This window comes from Maylandia zebra, linkage group LG22 (genome assembly GCF_041146795.1).
Source record: "Maylandia zebra isolate NMK-2024a linkage group LG22, Mzebra_GT3a, whole genome shotgun sequence".
Classification (NCBI taxonomy): domain Eukaryota; kingdom Metazoa; phylum Chordata; class Actinopteri; order Cichliformes; family Cichlidae; genus Maylandia; species Maylandia zebra.
In genome coordinates this window covers 12,667,550-12,684,938 of record NC_135187.1, presented here as the reverse complement: position 1 = coordinate 12,684,938, position 17,389 = coordinate 12,667,550, and the positions used below count along the sequence as shown (strand labels likewise).

At 40.8% G+C, this 17,389-nt stretch overlaps 2 protein-coding genes across 2 annotated transcripts; both read right to left on the bottom strand.

Moving 5' to 3' along the window:
- Nucleotides 1-9: 9 nt before the first annotated feature.
- Nucleotides 10-9,381, bottom strand: cdcp1b (CUB domain containing protein 1b). The gene is made up of 8 exons (XM_004548992.5): nt 9,170-9,381; nt 6,189-6,533; nt 5,213-5,572; nt 4,034-4,231; nt 3,368-3,727; nt 2,426-2,779; nt 2,257-2,338; nt 10-1,308 (listed from the first exon to the last, which is right to left on the bottom strand). Exons 1-8 carry the CDS (start codon nt 9,375-9,377, stop codon nt 822-824), a joined length of 2,394 nt encoding a protein of 797 aa, XP_004549049.3. The 5' UTR covers nt 9,378-9,381; the 3' UTR covers nt 10-821.
- Nucleotides 9,382-10,380: 999 nt separating this feature from the next.
- Nucleotides 10,381-16,266, bottom strand: LOC143414783 (uncharacterized). The gene is made up of 5 exons (XM_076879617.1): nt 15,755-16,266; nt 13,204-13,422; nt 12,369-12,710; nt 11,635-11,841; nt 10,381-10,805 (listed from the first exon to the last, which is right to left on the bottom strand). Exons 1-5 carry the CDS (start codon nt 15,816-15,818, stop codon nt 10,381-10,383), a joined length of 1,257 nt encoding a protein of 418 aa, XP_076735732.1. The 5' UTR covers nt 15,819-16,266.
- Nucleotides 16,267-17,389: the final 1,123 nt, after the last annotated feature.

Below are 17,389 nucleotides of genomic sequence, written 5' to 3'. Positions count from 1 at the left end.
CTACACCGCTTCCCCATCATACACTGACAATTTATTGCAAGTCAAAACAAAAACAAAACAATTCTGGTATGTACAGGCTAAGAAAAGGCAAATCTTAAAAAAATAAAATAAAAAAAATACTAGTCAACAAGATAAAAAACATTTACAAACAACAATAACGGATAATTTTCCATTTTCCATACTTTAAACAAGTTTAAAAAAAAAACAAAAACAAACAAACATTCAAGAAATAGTAGTTGCTGCTTTTTCTGTCTGGGAGTAAGATGAAAAGATTGTGAGCCATATCTCTGGGATCAAGGATCCTTAATAAAAAGCTATGGGACAATTACATAAAGCAGCTAAAAAAAAAAAGAACCAATCAACAGCTCATGTTGGAACTACATGAGCCAATCGTGTGCTTTCACACTGAGGTTCATGGCTGCCTCAACACTGCAGTAAGTACACTTTTTGCTTTTCTCTACTAACTGCATTTGTCTAGAGCTGCGATGGGTCGAGCCAGATGTGTTCCTTATGTCTGAGCCATTAGTGAGACCACAATGTTATGAAACGTTGCACAAGCATAAAGGAAAAGCTTTTGTACATGCACTCTTTGTATCCCAGGGACGTTATTTTCCAGACTTTTAAAAACAGGGCTCACTGCTTTCACTCTTGGATCTCTAGAGCAGACTGAGTTCTACCAAATACCGCTTAGACATATAAGCTCAGACTCCCTGAGTATAGTCACAGCACAGACACGTGCATGAGTACCCCTTGGCAGATACTTGGTGCTGTAAGGAGGATTTTGTAATAGCAGTTCATTGGATGGCTGTGGTCCTGACACACTACAAATAGTCATCCGGTATGGGCTCCATATCAGCAGCAGAGAGTCGGATGGTGTTTATGTCCCCTGTGGTCTTGAATGTGTATAGCTCATTGTCAATCATCCTGCGGTCCTGGAAGCCGAGGCTGTCCTGTCGGTTGATGGGAGTACGTGGACGGGATGGTATGAAAGTCTCAGAGGGATCCATAAACATTTTGTCCCCGGGCTGTGGATCTGGTTCTTTAATGACAGGCAGCGCTCCATCAGCGGGGCCTGTGAAAGTGCGGTAGGTGTCTGTCTGAATGCCGTTATACTGGTCTGGAAACGCCTCGCCGTGGCTGGAGTTACTCAGCAGATGGCCATAGACCATCGTTTCATCTATGGAGTCATAGACATGAGATTCATTTTCAGATCTGGTTTTGGTGAAGTGCATGTCAGATGGCCGGAAGATATTCCCTTTGGGCATGTATATGGACGATCCCCTGTTCCTTTTTTGATTTTTCTTTTTCCTGTTTGAAAAGATGAAGACAAACCAAAGGTTTATGGTCTAATAATGCCACTATGAGAGACTATGCATAAAAATGTCTGTAAATTTTTTTGTTTGTTTGTTTAAACTTAAATTCACTGGTTTTGCACAGAGGCAAAATTATAAAATGTGTCCATATACTTTGGACTTAACTGTGTGTATATATCAGCAGAAACAGCAAATCAATGGTTTATCTTACAGCAGCTACATTGTTCATATTTATTTTACACTAATATGTCATGACTGCAAAAATAAAAGTTGGTATTAAAAATGGTTTGTGTTCCAATTTGGGCAAAAACAACTTTAAAAAATATATAAAGAAAATATAAAGTAGATAAAAAAGGATGAAAAACTAGGTAATTTTAAGTATGGCTCAGTATCTACTCTGAGATTAAGCACATCGTTACTGATAAATGTAATCACAATGAGAAAAAGTAGAACAAAAAAATTGGGGTAGTGGATGTGGTTTATGTAAAAAAAAAAAAAAAAAAAAAAAGGGTCATTTTAGACAATTGCTTGGTGGTTGCCAGGCAACAGGATGGCCATGCATAATTCAGCTTTTGTGGATTTAAATGACATGTTACTGTTATGAAGTAAAAGTGATATAATGCTTTTATGATGTGTTTTTTGCATAATTGCAAAAAAAAAAAAAAGTAGTACTTTTAGCCATTTTGCAAGGTGGTTTCTAGGCAACATGATAACTGTGTAAAATCTGATGTAGATAAGAACCTTCAGCGGCCGAAGATGTACCTGTATGCTAAGTTTGGCTGCTCAACTCCTGATGGTCTAGAAGGAGTTTGCAGCCAAAGAAACAAACAAACAAACAAACAAACAAAAAACCAGACACACAGACAGAGATTTCTTTCTAACTAACACAGCCTAGTCTCAGGCATTTTTTAGGCTACCAGTGTTTTGCTGCAGGTGTACTCACTTTGTGACAATGCATACAACAGCTAGCACTAGAAGCAAAAACAAAATAGCTCCTGATATCCCAAGGACGATGGGTAAGAAATCTGTGGAGGAACAAAGCAAACACTGATTAGATTTATGCCCCTAAGATGTTTTGTGTATGTGAATGTGCAACAGTGATAACTGCTTACTCTGCTTCCTCTGCAGATTGATTGTGGTCAGTGCACTAAATTGACGAGTCTCTGGTTCACAGTTGGACATGTTGAGATAGAAACTTTCACCCACCAACTGTTCCACCACCAGCGGATCATTTTCTGAAATACTTAGTTTCAGCTCTCTGTTCTCTATCGTCCTCACATCGATTCCTGTGTGTCCCTCTTTACATTGAGGCTGTGTGACGTTAAAATTGAGCTGTGCTTTGTACTGGTTGGGCAGCGTGACGATCCAGCTTAGGGTGCGGTAAGATTTCATACCCTGAGGCCAGTTGGGGGTCGCCAGCAGTGTTGGAGACATCGTGTCAGGACTGACCGTGTAAATAATGGTCTCTGAAAGAGGGAAGGAATTCATATCAAGTCTAAATCCTGGGTGTTTTATAAATGAAAATAAATAAATAAAAACCCATCTGTGGTGCAACACTGCCTCTGCGTGGAATTTTAAAGTACAATAGCCGCGTACTGCAGCATGTTGTTGTTTAGTCTCTCAAATAAATTATTTTGTTCATTAACTAATTATTGATTCAAATTTCCTTCGTCTTAAGGTAATTCTTTAAAATGACTTCTTTAACCAAACTCAAACAACAGAAGACTACAGAACATACTGGATGATAAAACTAGTCACTTTTTACAGATTAGCTCATGATTCAGGTCATTCTCACTTTTGAGTCCTTTTAAATGTTGAATTTGGCTTCTATTATATTTACCAAGCACGAATGCAATGTTTTAAAACAGTCAGACAACAAATAAATGAAGCCATTATCGGGGGAAAAAAATCATAATGACCAGTTATCAGCATTTCTTCTAAATAATATAACTGATACAATTAATGAGTAAATATGTCTGGGCCTGGGTTTTTAGTAAAAAAGAAAAAAAAAAAAAACCCAGGCAGGAGCCCAACAATACATATTGACATTTTACCTGTGATCTCCTCGCTGACGCTGATATTGAGGAAAGACCCCGTCATCCTGCTTAACTGCTGTCCCGGAGCTGTGATGGAGATGTTGGCGTGCACTTGGATTTTTTGGATTACGCCATCAAAGCAGAAATTTCCAACAAAATTGCTACCCTCTTCTTCTGCCAAGTGCAGAGAAAAAGGCTCTTTACACTCCTGGCTGGGCAGGGACTGCCGCAAACTTCCTTTTGGTGACACCAGGTCCCACGTTTTGGTTTCGGGGATGTTGAGGTGCCAGGTGAAGCTGTTGAGGGGCATTGGCAGGCAAGGCTCCATTGTGGACACAGAAAGTGTAGTCACCGGGCACGACTCTGTGTTCTTGCAGTCTGTCATCCAAAAGCATGAAGTGAGATCCATGATATTAAGTTTCCAAATAAAGCACAACTTAAATAGTAAACTTTTTTGTTGTTGTTGCAAAAGTTCTTATTTAAACCAACAGAAGGACTCTTGATGAGCTTTTCTTTGAAGTCTCAGAAATAAAGCTAATAAACATTTTTCTCAAAATATCAGTCTATCCTTTTAGACTTTAAATTGACTATTTAACTTAGATTTAATCTTTTCTATACCCAGGAAACAGAGATAGATCTACTGTCATGTATAAGAAAACAGATTTCAGGAATGAGAACTCTCACCAATAACTTTTTTGGCAGTCAGGCGTATGTCGTCATTTGGGCAGTCGAGGAAGGACAGTTTGGCTATTGATCCCGCAGTCACATTTATCTTCTCTTTAACCTCAGAGTTGATGCTGATCTCACAGTAGGAGGCAGAATTTAGATTCTCAATCTGCAGGGACACTCCCGGGTCTTTGGTTAGATCCACGGTGCACAAAACTAAAATGCAAATAAAAATAATACATATAGATAAAGATAAAGGTAATATATCCAATACAAATAAATACAAATAAATAAAAACAAAACATGAAAAAAAATAATTTTTCCCCATCTAGATGTGAAAATAATGTGGGACATGACAAAGCAGAGACACCATACTTCATCTATTTTTCTTTGGCTTATCTGTGGTCACAGCAGGAGTTGGAGCTCATCAGAGCTGTCATAAGGTCAGATATGGGCTACATCTTGGACAGGGTAGCAGTCTATATGGCTAACATGGAGACAACCATTCACTCTCGCATTCACACCAATTTAGAATCACTAATTCACCTAGGACACATGCCTTTGGAGGCTGGAGTGCCCAGAGAGAACCACACAGAAAGTGCTCAGCTGACCGGCGGATTCAAAACCTCCTTGCTGTGAGGCGTCTATCAAATGGACACTAAAATTTGTTCTCTTCACATCCTCATAGGCATCGTAACATTTTGCCACATTGTCTCCAGACTTGTTTGCGCTCATCTCATGTCATCTTTTGATGACACATATGAATGTACCATCGTGAAGGACTACACTGCACTACCTGTGTAAACCTGAACAGGCTGCAGATTTGCTGAAGAATTTTGTTCCCAAATTCACAATGAAAACATTCAGTGTGCAAACAAAATGCCTGTTTAGATTCGGACCCTTTCTACTATGACTTCACTGTAATGGGTTGTTGATAAAAGTGTTACACAGTCTCCATTTTATCTATATTTTGGTGTTAACATGATACTTGCACAATGTAATGAACTTAAGTTTAAATAAATGGAATTTTTGCCCATGCAAATTCCATAAAATCATCAAAAAACATAAATAATTACATTACAATATCTACCATAGTTAAAGGAAATGACAGTAGTGTGATAGACACATAAAATAGCTTGATGTTTAGAAAAACAAAACTGTGTGCAAGTCCCAGCTGTTTATGTTTTAACACTGTACCTGGACGGCCGCTCCTCACCACAGAGACCCTGTAGTTCAGCGTGAGACCTGGCAGCGTCGTGTTGGTTTGACAATTTGTCAGCACCATGTTGAAGTTGCCCTGTTGATGCTCTGGCTGAGGATCCTTTAGAGCTTTGGTTACCGTCTTGGCCCCTGCCTGATACTCCACCGTCACCTCTCCATTGTTGAGGCACTCGGGGGGTGTGACGTGATCAAAGAGCACGGTGTAGTTGTGCATCCCGGGCACCGTGAAGCTCCACTGCATCTGCATGTTGTCAGGGAAGTCTCGAGGAAAGTTAGCTGTCACGAGTGTTGTGTCCGATACACCTCGTGGTAGGTTGACCCCCACTATCGCGATCACTAAGAGTAAAAAAAAAAAAAAAGAAAAAAAAAAGCAGCGGACACTGAAGTTAGAAAAATCAAGATTTCATAATATTTCATAAAATTTTAGAACACAAAAACTCAAAACATTAATTCTAACCTTTTCATTAATTTTTGCTGTTGTAGTTATGCATTCTTTATGATTAAACAATTCTTTATGGTTGTGAAGTAAAACAGCGAGCAACTGACACCTGAACTAAAACAAATCTCTATACAACACCAGGTCAGTGTTATAAATCCCCCATTGCTTTGCAAGTTATTTGGACACTCCTGTGATTCACCTGGTAGAACAGGCAACCTGAATGCTTAAGGCCTTGCACCAGTATTTTGGATTCATCCCAGACCATGCTGCATTTTTTTGTCTACTCTGTGCTGCCCTATATGAATTAATCTATAAACAAAAAAAATAAAAGCAATCCATTTAATAAATAAAAGCCCAGATTTTCATGGAAAACATAACATTTTACAAGTGGCAATATGAGACTATTAACTATGGTAATGTTTCTAAAAAGTGCTTCATTATAAGTTCTCTACTCAATGATTTATTGTGCTCTGTCTTGTCTGAGGTTTTTTTTGTAGATATAAAATGACTCACTGTTTGTCTCAGGCCCGCCACTGAGTTTGAATTCAAAAGGATCCATCTTTGCATTCGCCGGCACCTTTAGAGACACGCGGCCCTTGTAGCGACCCTGGATGGTGGTCACAGATCCTCCTCTGCAGAAGGTACCAATATTTGCCTGCCCGCGTAAATAGATAATAAAAGAGTACTTGTGCTCATCCGGGCATGTCTCCTCACTGGAAATCTGTCTCAGTCCCTGTTCTGGGAAGTCCAGTTGGAATGTGTGAGTGAAATTAGTTTTCAAGTCCCACTTGAAGGTCCGGTTGAACTCTGGGAGCACCGAGGACTCGGCCTGAACCGGGTCACCAGAGAACGGGCCGTCTGTCCAGATACAGATAAAACAAAAGAGATGGTGAGTTTCCAATGGCTTTTCCCCCTCACTCTCCAACCTTTCTCCAGGTATCTCAGGCTCTGGAGGTTAAGTTGATTCTACTACACGCTCCCAGTCTTTACCATTTCCATTGTACACTAGTTCTATTCTGATAAGCACACAGCAATGTTTAAATGTCTAATGCGACATATGTCAGTCATAGCACAAAGTCCATCCATCCATCTTCATCCGCTTTATCCGAGGCCGGGTCGCGGGGGCAGCAGCCTAAGCAAAGAGGCCCAGACCTCCCTCTCCCCAGCCACCTCCTCCAGCTTATCCGGGGGAACACCAAGGCGTTCCCAGGCCAGCCGAGAGATATAATCTCTCCAGCGTGTCCTGGGTCTGCCCCGGGGCCTCCTCCTGGTGGGACATGCCCGGAACACCTCACCCAGGAGGCGCCCAGGGGGCATCCTTGTCAGATGCCCGAACCACCTCAGCTGGCTTCTTTCGATGCGGAGCAGCAGCTGCTCTACTCTGAGCCCCTCCTGGATGGCCGAACTTCTCACCCTATCTCTAAGGGAGAGGCCAGCCACCCTTCGGAGGAAGCTCATTTCTGCCGCTTGTATCCGCGATCTCGTTCTTTCGGTCACTACCCACAGCTCGTGGCCATAGGTGAGGGTAGGGACGTAGATCGACCGGTAAATTGAGAGCTTCGCTTTTACACTCAGCTCCCTCTTCACCACGACGGACCGGTACAGCGTCCGCATCACTGCAGCTGCAGCCCCAATCCGTCTGTCGATCTCCGGCTCCCTTCTCCCATCACTCGCGAACAAGACCCCGAGATACTTGAACTCCTCCACTTGGGGCAGGAACTCATCCCCGACCCGGAGTGGGTACTCCACCCTTTTCCGGCTGAGAACCATGGCCTCAGATTTGGAGGTGCTGATCCTCATTCCCGCTGCTTCACACTCGGCTGCGAACCGTTCCAGTGCGAGCTGGAGGCCCTCACCCGATGAAGCCAACAGAACCACATCATCCGCAAAAATCAGAGATGAGATTCTGAGGCCACCAAAGCGAAAGCCCTCCGCCACTTGGCTGCGCCTAGAAATCCTGTCCATAAAAATTATGAACAGAACCGGAGACAAAGGGCAGCCCTGGCGGAGCCCATCACCCACCGGGAACGAGTCTGACTTATTGCCGGTGTTGTGCCAAAAAGTGATTGTCTGCCAAAAACTGATTTCCGGTATTTGCCAAAAACTGATTGCTCGTATTTAAACTGCTATAAGTAACTTGTTGGCCTATAATATATGAAACATATGTCAAATGCATCACTCATGGATGACACAAAGTCATATTGAGCCACAAACAACATTCGTGTAACAAGGTAGAAGCCGCAATCAGTTTTTGGCAGCAACTTTTATAGAACCTTTATTTATGCAGTTAAAAAAAATCTCATTAACATTAAAAATGTCTTTTGTAAGAGTAAGACATCAGAAATGGCAGCAAATATTACAATAGTTCTGTAAAAATATTGTAAGTGGGGAAAAAGGACCGGATTGGTTATAATGTGAGTACAATAACACAGAGTTATAAAGATACTTGAAAAAACAGATAATCTTTTAATTCTATATATAACCCCTTTGTAAACGCTGTTCACCGAAGTCTATTTACCAACATACATAAAGGTATTACACATAAAAAATACACGGAAACATTGGAAATCAGTTTTTGGCAGGCAATCACTTTTTGGCACAACACCGCCAATGCGAACCAAGCTCTTGCAACAAAGTCCACTTGCATTAATTTTTTTTAAACCTTCAGCTTTGTCTTTACCTGCAATCACTGTTAGCTTTAGCACCTCTTCATGTGTAAATTATGTCTAATCAGCTTATGACCGCTTTAAAAATTTAAACATGCATTTACTTTCTGTCATGTACATTTCTAGGCCACTTCATTAGATACACCTACAACTGCTCTTTAATGCAAATATCTAATAAGTCAATCACATGGCAGCAACTCAATGAATTTGGGCAAGTAGACCTAAACGATGATCAAAACGACTTGCTGAAGTTCAAACTGAACAGAATGGGGAGGAAAGGTAATTTAAGTGGCTTTGAATGTGGTATTATTTTTGTGTCAGATAGGCTGGTCTGAATATTTTCGAAACTGCTAATCTGCTGGGATTTTCCCACAAAACCATCGAAAAACAGATAATATACGGTGAGTATCAATGTCTTTTCGGTGCCAGAGGTCAGATAAAAATGACCAGCTTCAGTTAAAACGAATGCAGAAATATGCAGCAACTGTGTGATGTTATCACACAAATCAACTATGACACATCAATTTTGGGACTAAATCTGTTAGGAATGTTTCCAGCACTATGTTTCAGAAAAGCTAATAAGCTAATCAGCTCATCATGTATTTTGTTCACATGGTCATTTACAGGTGCAGAATGCTCCTTAGGCATCTCATGAAAACTAGATGATACCCCCATGGAGGCTTCCCCAAGCTGGCCAATCATGAGAAAGTGTCCTTTTAGATAGGAGATGTTAAAGAAAACAAAGCTAAACTGATGGATTGCACAAATTTACAGTCTTAGACAAATTAGACCTTAAGACCTGACTTCACATATTTTAACTCTACATACCAATTTCTCTGTTGACCTCCACACTGAAGACATCTTGAGGTCGAGGGCAGGTAAACTCTACTGAGACGTTGCAAGGAGCAAACAGTGCTAGGGTTTCAGGGTAGCATTTCTGGTAAGGCGCCATCTGACACACGTTGCAGTGGAGCTCTTGATTCACCTTCGTGATGATAATTTTGGTTTTCTTGATTTCAGAGGCCACAGACATCATTCTGCTAGCTAAAAACAAAAGGTGCACAAGATGGTGAGATGCTGATCCAGCTGAAGAGAATTCAGCTCTATACTAGTCTGATGAAATATTCATATTAGACAGACATGAAATAATTTACGGGTGGTTTATAGTTGAGTTTATATGCTCTCATGAGCATAAATGCACTGGCAATTTGGGGTTTTAATGATTTCTTGGAACAGTTCCTTTTCTAGGGTGGAATAATTGGACAACATACATCTTTAATTACTTTAAAAAAGAAGAATTGGGTGCACAAGTTTGAATTTATTTTGGATTTTCTCTCATCCACACAGGGTCAAAAGTATACTTATAAGATCAAATGTATACATACACTCCCACTAATATTTGGTTAAATTACTCCTTTCATCTTTAACCTAAACCAGATGCTTTTGGTTTCCATCAATAAGCTTCTGGCACAAATCTGTCTGGATATCTGACCACTGTTCATGGCAGAATTGGTAGAAGTGTGTTGGAGTGCATGAAAACTCCTAATCACAACTTTACATCATTAACACCTTTAAGTCAAATCAGTTCAAGAAAACACTGCTGGTCAAATATTCTTATAAAACGAAACATTTCCAACAGCCTCAGCAGACCTTTAACGAAATAAAATAGAAAACTAATATTATGCTATTTGTGGTTCAATTAAGAAGGGAGACATAAATATATTTATAGTTGATTTTTCATAAAAACATAATTAACATTCTACTTATTATTTATTTATTTGTTTTCACACAAAATTTAATCAGGTATAGCATATAATTTATTTTAGTATAACTTTTTAACATTTGGCTGGGGACAAGAAACAAAGCTTAGCTTTGCTTTCCCTATTAATCAATGTCCAAGTCAAATATATACAGATTAAAGTAACTACATTTGAGTTATAGGTCCTTAGCTGCAACTGTATAAAGAGGCCATGATTGAATCATTACCATTTTAAAGGATTTATCAGCCATTGTTAAGGATATGTCTCCATAAATATGTGCTATGATGTTTTTTCTTTATGTAAAATGAATAAAACATCTTCCTCTACAGGTTCTAGAAAGTGTTCAAACTTGCCTCTCTCTGTTGCTTTGACATTAAATGCTGCCGACTCCAGTTTTTCTCCTTTGGGCACTTCAATAGTCACAGTCGTTGCTCCAAGCAGATTCAGATCAGACACTGTTCCGCCTTTGCAGTACTTGTTACTTTGAATTTCGCCACTGCGTTTAATTGTACTCACTGAGTACTGATAGACATCTGGGCAGGTCACCCCTGCAGAAATCTCCTTCAAACCACCACCAGGAAAGTCCAGCGTTAATACAGTACTCTCTGGGACACTGATGTCCCACGTCAAGGATCTTTTGAAGGCATTAAGTTGGTCGGGAACAATTTCTGCTGTAGAAGGTTTGCAGGAAGTCTTGGTGCATTCTGGATGAAGAAATTAGGAAATATTTTAATTTCACGTGATGGCTGAGGAGGATGAAATGTGAAGTTTTCCATCAATGAGAGCGATGCCAAAGTAAATGTAGAAATACATGCAGAAAAAACATTATAGATAAATGCGCAAAAGTAGTATTTTTGCAACAAGCTGATTCCTAAAGTGCTATTAGTCAAAAACTTGGCAGCATGCTGCACAGTGTGTTCTAAAGAAATGTGAGGAAACTGGGTAACTTGGGATAAAATAAGTGGAAGTGGAAGGTCTAAAAAAAACCCCAATCAAACAAACAAACAAAAAACTACAGTGGATGAATAGTATCTGAAGGTCATGTCCAGCAAAGACCTGAAACAAGATTTGAGAGATCTGGCTCTCCGGTTGATCCGTCTACTGTTCAGAAATGGCCTCAGTGGAAGAGTAGCTATCAAGAAGCCATTCTTAAAGCAGCGATACAGGGATAAAAGGCTGAGGAATAACAAATTACACAAGCACTTGATTGACAATCATTGTAGGTCTTACGGAGTGATGAATCCAGATTTGAAAATTTTAGTTTAAATCGCTGTCAATATGTACGGAGGAGGTCATGAGGGAGGTACAACAGTGAGCATCTACAGCCATCTGTAAAACACGGCGGAGGCTCTGTCATGGCTCGGGGCTGGATTTCAGCCAGTGGTGTTGGAGATGTTGTCAACATCGATAGAATTATTAAGAGAACAAATGTTGATCCACCATGCAATACCTTTTGGAAAGCAACTGATTGGCTTGATTTTTTAACCTTTATTAGTATATTAATTTATTTGTCACAGCTCCAGCAGCTCTCACCTATTGTCTTTTTTATCTTCACATTGAACCCGTCTTGTGGTTTCGGGCAGCTGAACACCACTGACAGTTTCTCAACATTGTTCAGCGTCTTTTCCGTGCTGCAGGTGAGAGTGGGGCCTTCAGCGGTGCACACTTCACAAACCGATTCCTTCGGGTCCCGGCTGAGGACCATGGTCGTGCTGGAATCAACGCTTATGACCTCAGTTTCTAAACAGAGTGAAACGCAGAGTGAGACAGAGGCCAGGGTTGAGTTGCACCAGCTGTTAGCCAATCCCTTCACAGGGTCCTTGTAATAGAGTCCACCATTAAAGCTTTAATTAAATTACTCACTTTTGCCTTTAGTGATGGATGGAAAAACTATGAAGTGTGTTGCCACCACTGGCCAGCTTGGCTCTGTCTACCAGCACCATTAAACCCCACTATAATCTAATATCTTCAGACCCACAAATGGCAAATTACAGGCTTTATCTTCTTTGTTCACACAAATCATCTGCAAGTAGCAAGAAACCCATTTCTATGAAAGACTGAATGCAAATAGGAAATAGTAAATATTTAGAGCAAATGCACACAGTTAAATCATTTTTTAAAATCTGACTGATTTTTGGTGACTCATTTTAAAAGTTTTAAGCTATAATTGGGTTACTTAACAGGTGGTGCAGCTCCAGTTAAACCCAGCATTAATCCTGTGGAGCTTCTAATTAAAAGAGAGTCTATATTTAGCAAACAGTTCTTACTCAGTTGTGTGACGGAGGTCTGAAACAGCTCACTGACCACCTGAGCCTTTGGTTTCACTTGCAGAGACACGACAGCTGGATTGATCAGATACAAACTTTTCACAGAACCGCCTCGACAGTATTGAGTCTGGGCCTTGCTGCTGGCTATGGATGTGGACACAGAGAACTGATGTCCATCTGAGCATGGCTGTGATGTGTCCGTCAGCCCTCCTTCGATGATGCTCAGGCGCACGACTGTGTCCTGAGCTGCATTCAGATCCCAGGTGAAGATTCTGGCAAAGTTAGTCAGGATGGATGGTTGAGTTTGCAGAGTTGGTGGGCTGCAGGCATTTTCAGTGCATTCTGGATTTCAGTCGAAGACAAGAAAAGATGCACAGATGGGTTAAAAAAAAAAAAAAAAAAAAAAAGGTACTCACACCTTAATTATGCTTAATCTGCATAACACTGAAAATGTCTTTAGAAAAATTAGTAAATGAAAACCCGAAGATGCCACTGCTATATCTAAGTGGATTTGCATACGAGCTTTGAGCTTCTATCACAATAGAAATAACCACCAATTGACTTGACTGGGGGAAAAGAAATTGTTTTCTGAGGATTAATTAGAAAATTTAAAAAAATAAAAAATAATAATGGAAAGTCTCAATGCAATAAAATGTCAGGGTAGGAAAAAGCTGTGAAAGTAGAGGCTCCTGCACAGTGGGTTTTTTTTACATCAACGAATTATCTATCCTTGAAGCTATGATTAGACCAAATGAATACTTACTCTACATTTGCCTTCAAAGGGATAAAACGCTTTAAACGAGGTCTGATCGAAGCTGAACGTGAGTAAACTCACCGATGGAGTGAGCAATCGTCACAGTGTAAGCCTGCTCGACAGGCTGGGGGCAGGAAAACTGCAGTGTGGTCTCAACTTCAGGTACCAGAGAGAGAGAGGAGTGGCAGGGAAGCGGTGTGCTGTTCACCTTGCTGACGATGCACACAAAACATTTTGGCTGCTCGGTGGACACTGTCACATTCAAGCCTTTGTCTGGTCGAACGACCTCCTGCTGGGATTCTGGAAATCAGATCCAATAATGTGAATATGCTGTAAACTAATCTTAAGAGAAGATCAACAAATGCATAGCTCTACAGGGATAATTATATCAGACTTTAGTCACTTTGGTTCACCCTGAAAGATAAGATCCCATAAAATGTACACATTCATGTCCACCAGAGCATGTATTTTTACCTAAAAAGCCACAGTCAGATTAGTTTATTTTTTATACCTGTGACCAAATACTTGTGGTCTTAATGATATATAAAAGAAACAAACACATCCTTAAACAGTCCAGCTGATTTTTCTGTTCATGCCTGAGCAAACACAGCAGCTCCAGGCACACCTATTCCCATGCACTGAAGTAGCAGACAAGCGCAAATTAACTGAATTTCGATAAACGTGAGTCACCTAGTGAGTAAAGAGAGGGTGAACCAGTTTTAAAAAGCATAATGAGGTGACTCTCCCGTTGTTTTCTCCTGAGAATGTTTTTCTAACTCTGGGAGAAGCAGTTTTTCTCCACAGTAGCAAGGCTTTTAAACCAGATGTGGTTACAGGTGTTGTTTTTGGTGGTCTTTTCTATTTAATCATCCTGTTTCCACAAACTTCTGTGCCATTTCTACAGTTCCTGACGTCAACATTGCATAATTTTGGCACATTCTTTGCCTGCACGTTCATGCTAGTCTATCCCAGAGGTTACTCTACTCTGCTGGAATTAGATCTGGTGACTGAGGATGCCACTTCATCATGACTGCTTTCATGATCGTGCTCAGAAGCTACTTTTTGTTGGTGACTTGGTGTGTTAACATGATGCAAGCAGCTACTGGAATATTGTAACCAGCAGCCATTCTGGTATGAACACAGTTGGCAAAAATACCATAAATGATCAAAGTGCATCAAAAACACCATCCCCACATCACCAGCCCGGACTGGTGACTAAAGGCAGGCTGGGTCACTGAATTCACGCTGCTGATGCCAAATAGTGACCTTACCATCAGCCATGTAAAGAGTAAAATCTGGAGACTGTGGTGCTGAAAGCCCCTGGAGATCAGTGAGCCCAGATGGACTCAAACCAGCTCGTTAGGCACCAACAATACTCTCTCATTATAAATGTTTTCCCCATTCTGATGTTTAAAGTTAACTGCAGCTCATGACCTACACTGAGGTGCAGCTACATGACTAGCTGGTTGATTAGATAAGAGTATGAATAGGAAGGTGTACAAGTAACACACTCCATGTGAATATTTTGTAACGTATGCAAATAATCAGGGAAGTTCACACACCCTCATATATTACAAAGCACACTTATTCCTACAGTTACAAACTTACTGCCCTGCTTCCCATCCTCTGCAAATATCAGAACTCTTCTCTTAACTTCTTTATTTTCTGCCTGTTATTTACTTTCACCAAACTCTGCGAAATGCGGATTGACCTACTTCCTGATTTATCCTTATTTCACATCAGTTCTATGAATGGAATTCAAGAAATTCCACATTTACTCACATACCCTCCTACTCTGAATGAGGTGAAACCCTCACATGTGCAATCACATAATAATCCCTGCCTGGACCATATCTGCTAAAAATATCAAGAAACCTAATACTAAACATACAATCTAGGATTTAAAACCAAAACAAGCGACAAAATAAATATATTTAATTAATCCTCACTCTCAAAGCAGTGAGCATAATGTTACCTCTTCCTCTCTCTCAAGCTAAAGCAAAATAAAGTCCTTCTTTAACCTGAACCTGTAACAACTAGTCCACAAAGGGCTTCTTGCAACCGTAAACAGTGGGTGTGTTGAGAACGTCACACCGTCCAAAGTTATTTAGAAGTCATTTTATAAATATGATAAAAACCCTTTTTTAAAGTTAAACTTGCTGATGATGATTTCAACCCACAAAACCGGGAAGTTTACATCTAGCATAAAACGATTATTTAAAAACAAAAAAACGAGCAACAGATTGTTGGTCAATCATTAATGAAGTCGTGATGAATTCATGCCTCCAGGAAGCTCCATAAATGCCTCATAAACCTTTTTGAAAATGGAGGTCTGGAAGTGGGAGCTATGAGTGGAAACGCGCTCCAGCCTCAGTCATGTCTGAGCTGCCTTTAATGCTCGTTATTATCCTATCATTTATTGACACGGAGCTTTAAGCACAGCTTCGCTTGAGTGCATCTTTACAGCAGCTCAGCGCGCGCTCCTCTCAGCTGTGTTTTTGACCCATTTGGCGCACGAACGCGAAAAGAAGCCACGCTTTTGACACGAGGACGTTTCGTGTTTTGTTTTGAAGATGCACGTAGATTCAACAAACAACACAAAATACTGAATGAGGTCGTTTTTTCCCCTCACCTGACGAATCCAAGACTGCCAGAAACAGAAGCGCCAGGAGAGCGCAGGTCCTGCAGAGCCGCATGTCCTCAAAAAAAATAATAAAAATAAATAAAAGCAAAATAATTTTAAATGATTGTTTTTGTAAGTTAAAAAGATAATCTAAAATCGCCGCCTCTCTTTCAGATACAGCTTACAGCTGCATTTCCAAACGTTACAACAACAGCAGCAGCGTCGCTGACAGCCACTTCCTGCTCACGAACACTTGCGCGCAGCGGCACAGAAGAGGGCGTGGACCGCAGGTAGAGTACCTGTCCAAACTTGACAGGAAGAGCAGGCCCTGCCGCTGTGCCTTTAAGCAGGAACACTGCAGCGATAGCGCACGCAGTCCGGACTCTTAGATTAAGACGCGGGTCCTCTTCTGACTTCCCTTGCACTGTGTGGGACAATGAGCGCCCTATTTATAAGCAGCCAAACATGCCAAAGATTGTTGGCATCGTGCTGTGTAACCCCCCAAAATGTGGCAGACGAAGGGTGTGGAAGCAGAGCCCAGAGCATAAGCAAACCTCGTTGCATCATAGCTGATAAATATACTGATAGACGGAAGTAGTCTGAATGATTAGAAATATTAAAGCTTCAGAAGGAATATTAGTGAGAAGCAAAACAGGCATAAATCAGGTTGTTCCTGGTCAGCTGGAATTTCCATTTTGTAAAATGGAGATGGAAATGTGATTAACTGTGCGTAAGACAGCTTCTGCACAGCACTCCCGCAGTTGCAGAGACTGCCTCCTGCCTCCACACGCCTCGTGACGCAGACATTCCTGCACAGAAACATACCTGAGGGCTAGACAGCTCACAAACACACATCCAGGTACTGCTATTTGAGTCAAAATGCCTGAATTCAACCTTCAGGCATTTTTGACGTATATGAACCCAAACCTCTACATCATGACAACACACTGGATTACACAAAGTTTAAAAAAAAAACAGTACACACACGCGCGCGCAACCAACATACAAACGACATGCAAGTTTTTTGGTGAACCAGTCTGACAGCTAGGAGAGTGGGCGTTGTGATGGAAGCAGACAGCTTCACAAGAGGACCTCAGTGAGGAATCAGCAGCTGTCAGACGCCCCCTCCCTCCATCCCTCCCCTGCTCCAACTGTAACCGTAGATCCAAAACACGAGCTGCATGAGTTTCTGTTCTTTATCCTCTCTGCGTGGAAGCTAATGGAGACACGCAAGCAACTTTAAATGACCTGCTGTAATACACTTACAATATAATAACAAGCTGTCATTGTCAATTGGAAAGATTAAAGACTTTAAAATAAAAGAGGAGGATTAAGGACCAAATATTAAAGGTTAATAAGTGTAAAGAGCCACTTAAAAAACAAACAAACAGATCTCTATTGTTCAGTTACAACCAGTCGGTGTTTACCTGGTGCAGGTATTTCTGGCTCTTTGGGCGTGTCTGGTTTTAGTGACCGACTTATGAGAGGAAGGTCCTAAGGCTTCCACATGAGGGCAGTATCACAAGACAGATGATCCCAGAAAAGGCTTCACTGCTCCTCCTCAATATTTAAAAATGCACATTTAGGCTGCCAAAATATAAGACTCAGGCATGTACTGTAGTACTTTATTCTTTTGGATTCACT

Excerpts from the sequence above, each read along its gene's own strand:
- LOC143414783 (XM_076879617.1), bottom strand. The coding sequence starts at position 15,818 with ATGCGGCTCTGCAGGACCTGCGCTCTCCTGGCGCTTCTGTTTCTGGCA. Across the intron at positions 11,842-12,368 it reads GACCTCCGTCACACAACTGA|AAACTGAGGTCATAAGCGTT; the intron begins GTAAGAACTGTT and ends CACTCTGTTTAG. Across the intron at positions 10,806-11,634 it reads GAAGATAAAAAAGACAATAG|AATGCACCAAGACTTCCTGC; the intron begins GTGAGAGCTGCT and ends TTCTTCATCCAG.
- cdcp1b (XM_004548992.5), bottom strand. The coding sequence starts at position 9,377 with ATGATGTCTGTGGCCTCTGAAATCAAGAAAACCAAAATTATCATCACG. Across the intron at positions 5,573-6,188 it reads TGGCGGGCCTGAGACAAACA|TGATCGCGATAGTGGGGGTC; the intron begins GTGAGTCATTTT and ends TTTTACTCTTAG. Across the intron at positions 2,339-2,425 it reads CAATCTGCAGAGGAAGCAGA|ATTTCTTACCCATCGTCCTT; the intron begins GTAAGCAGTTAT and ends GTTCCTCCACAG.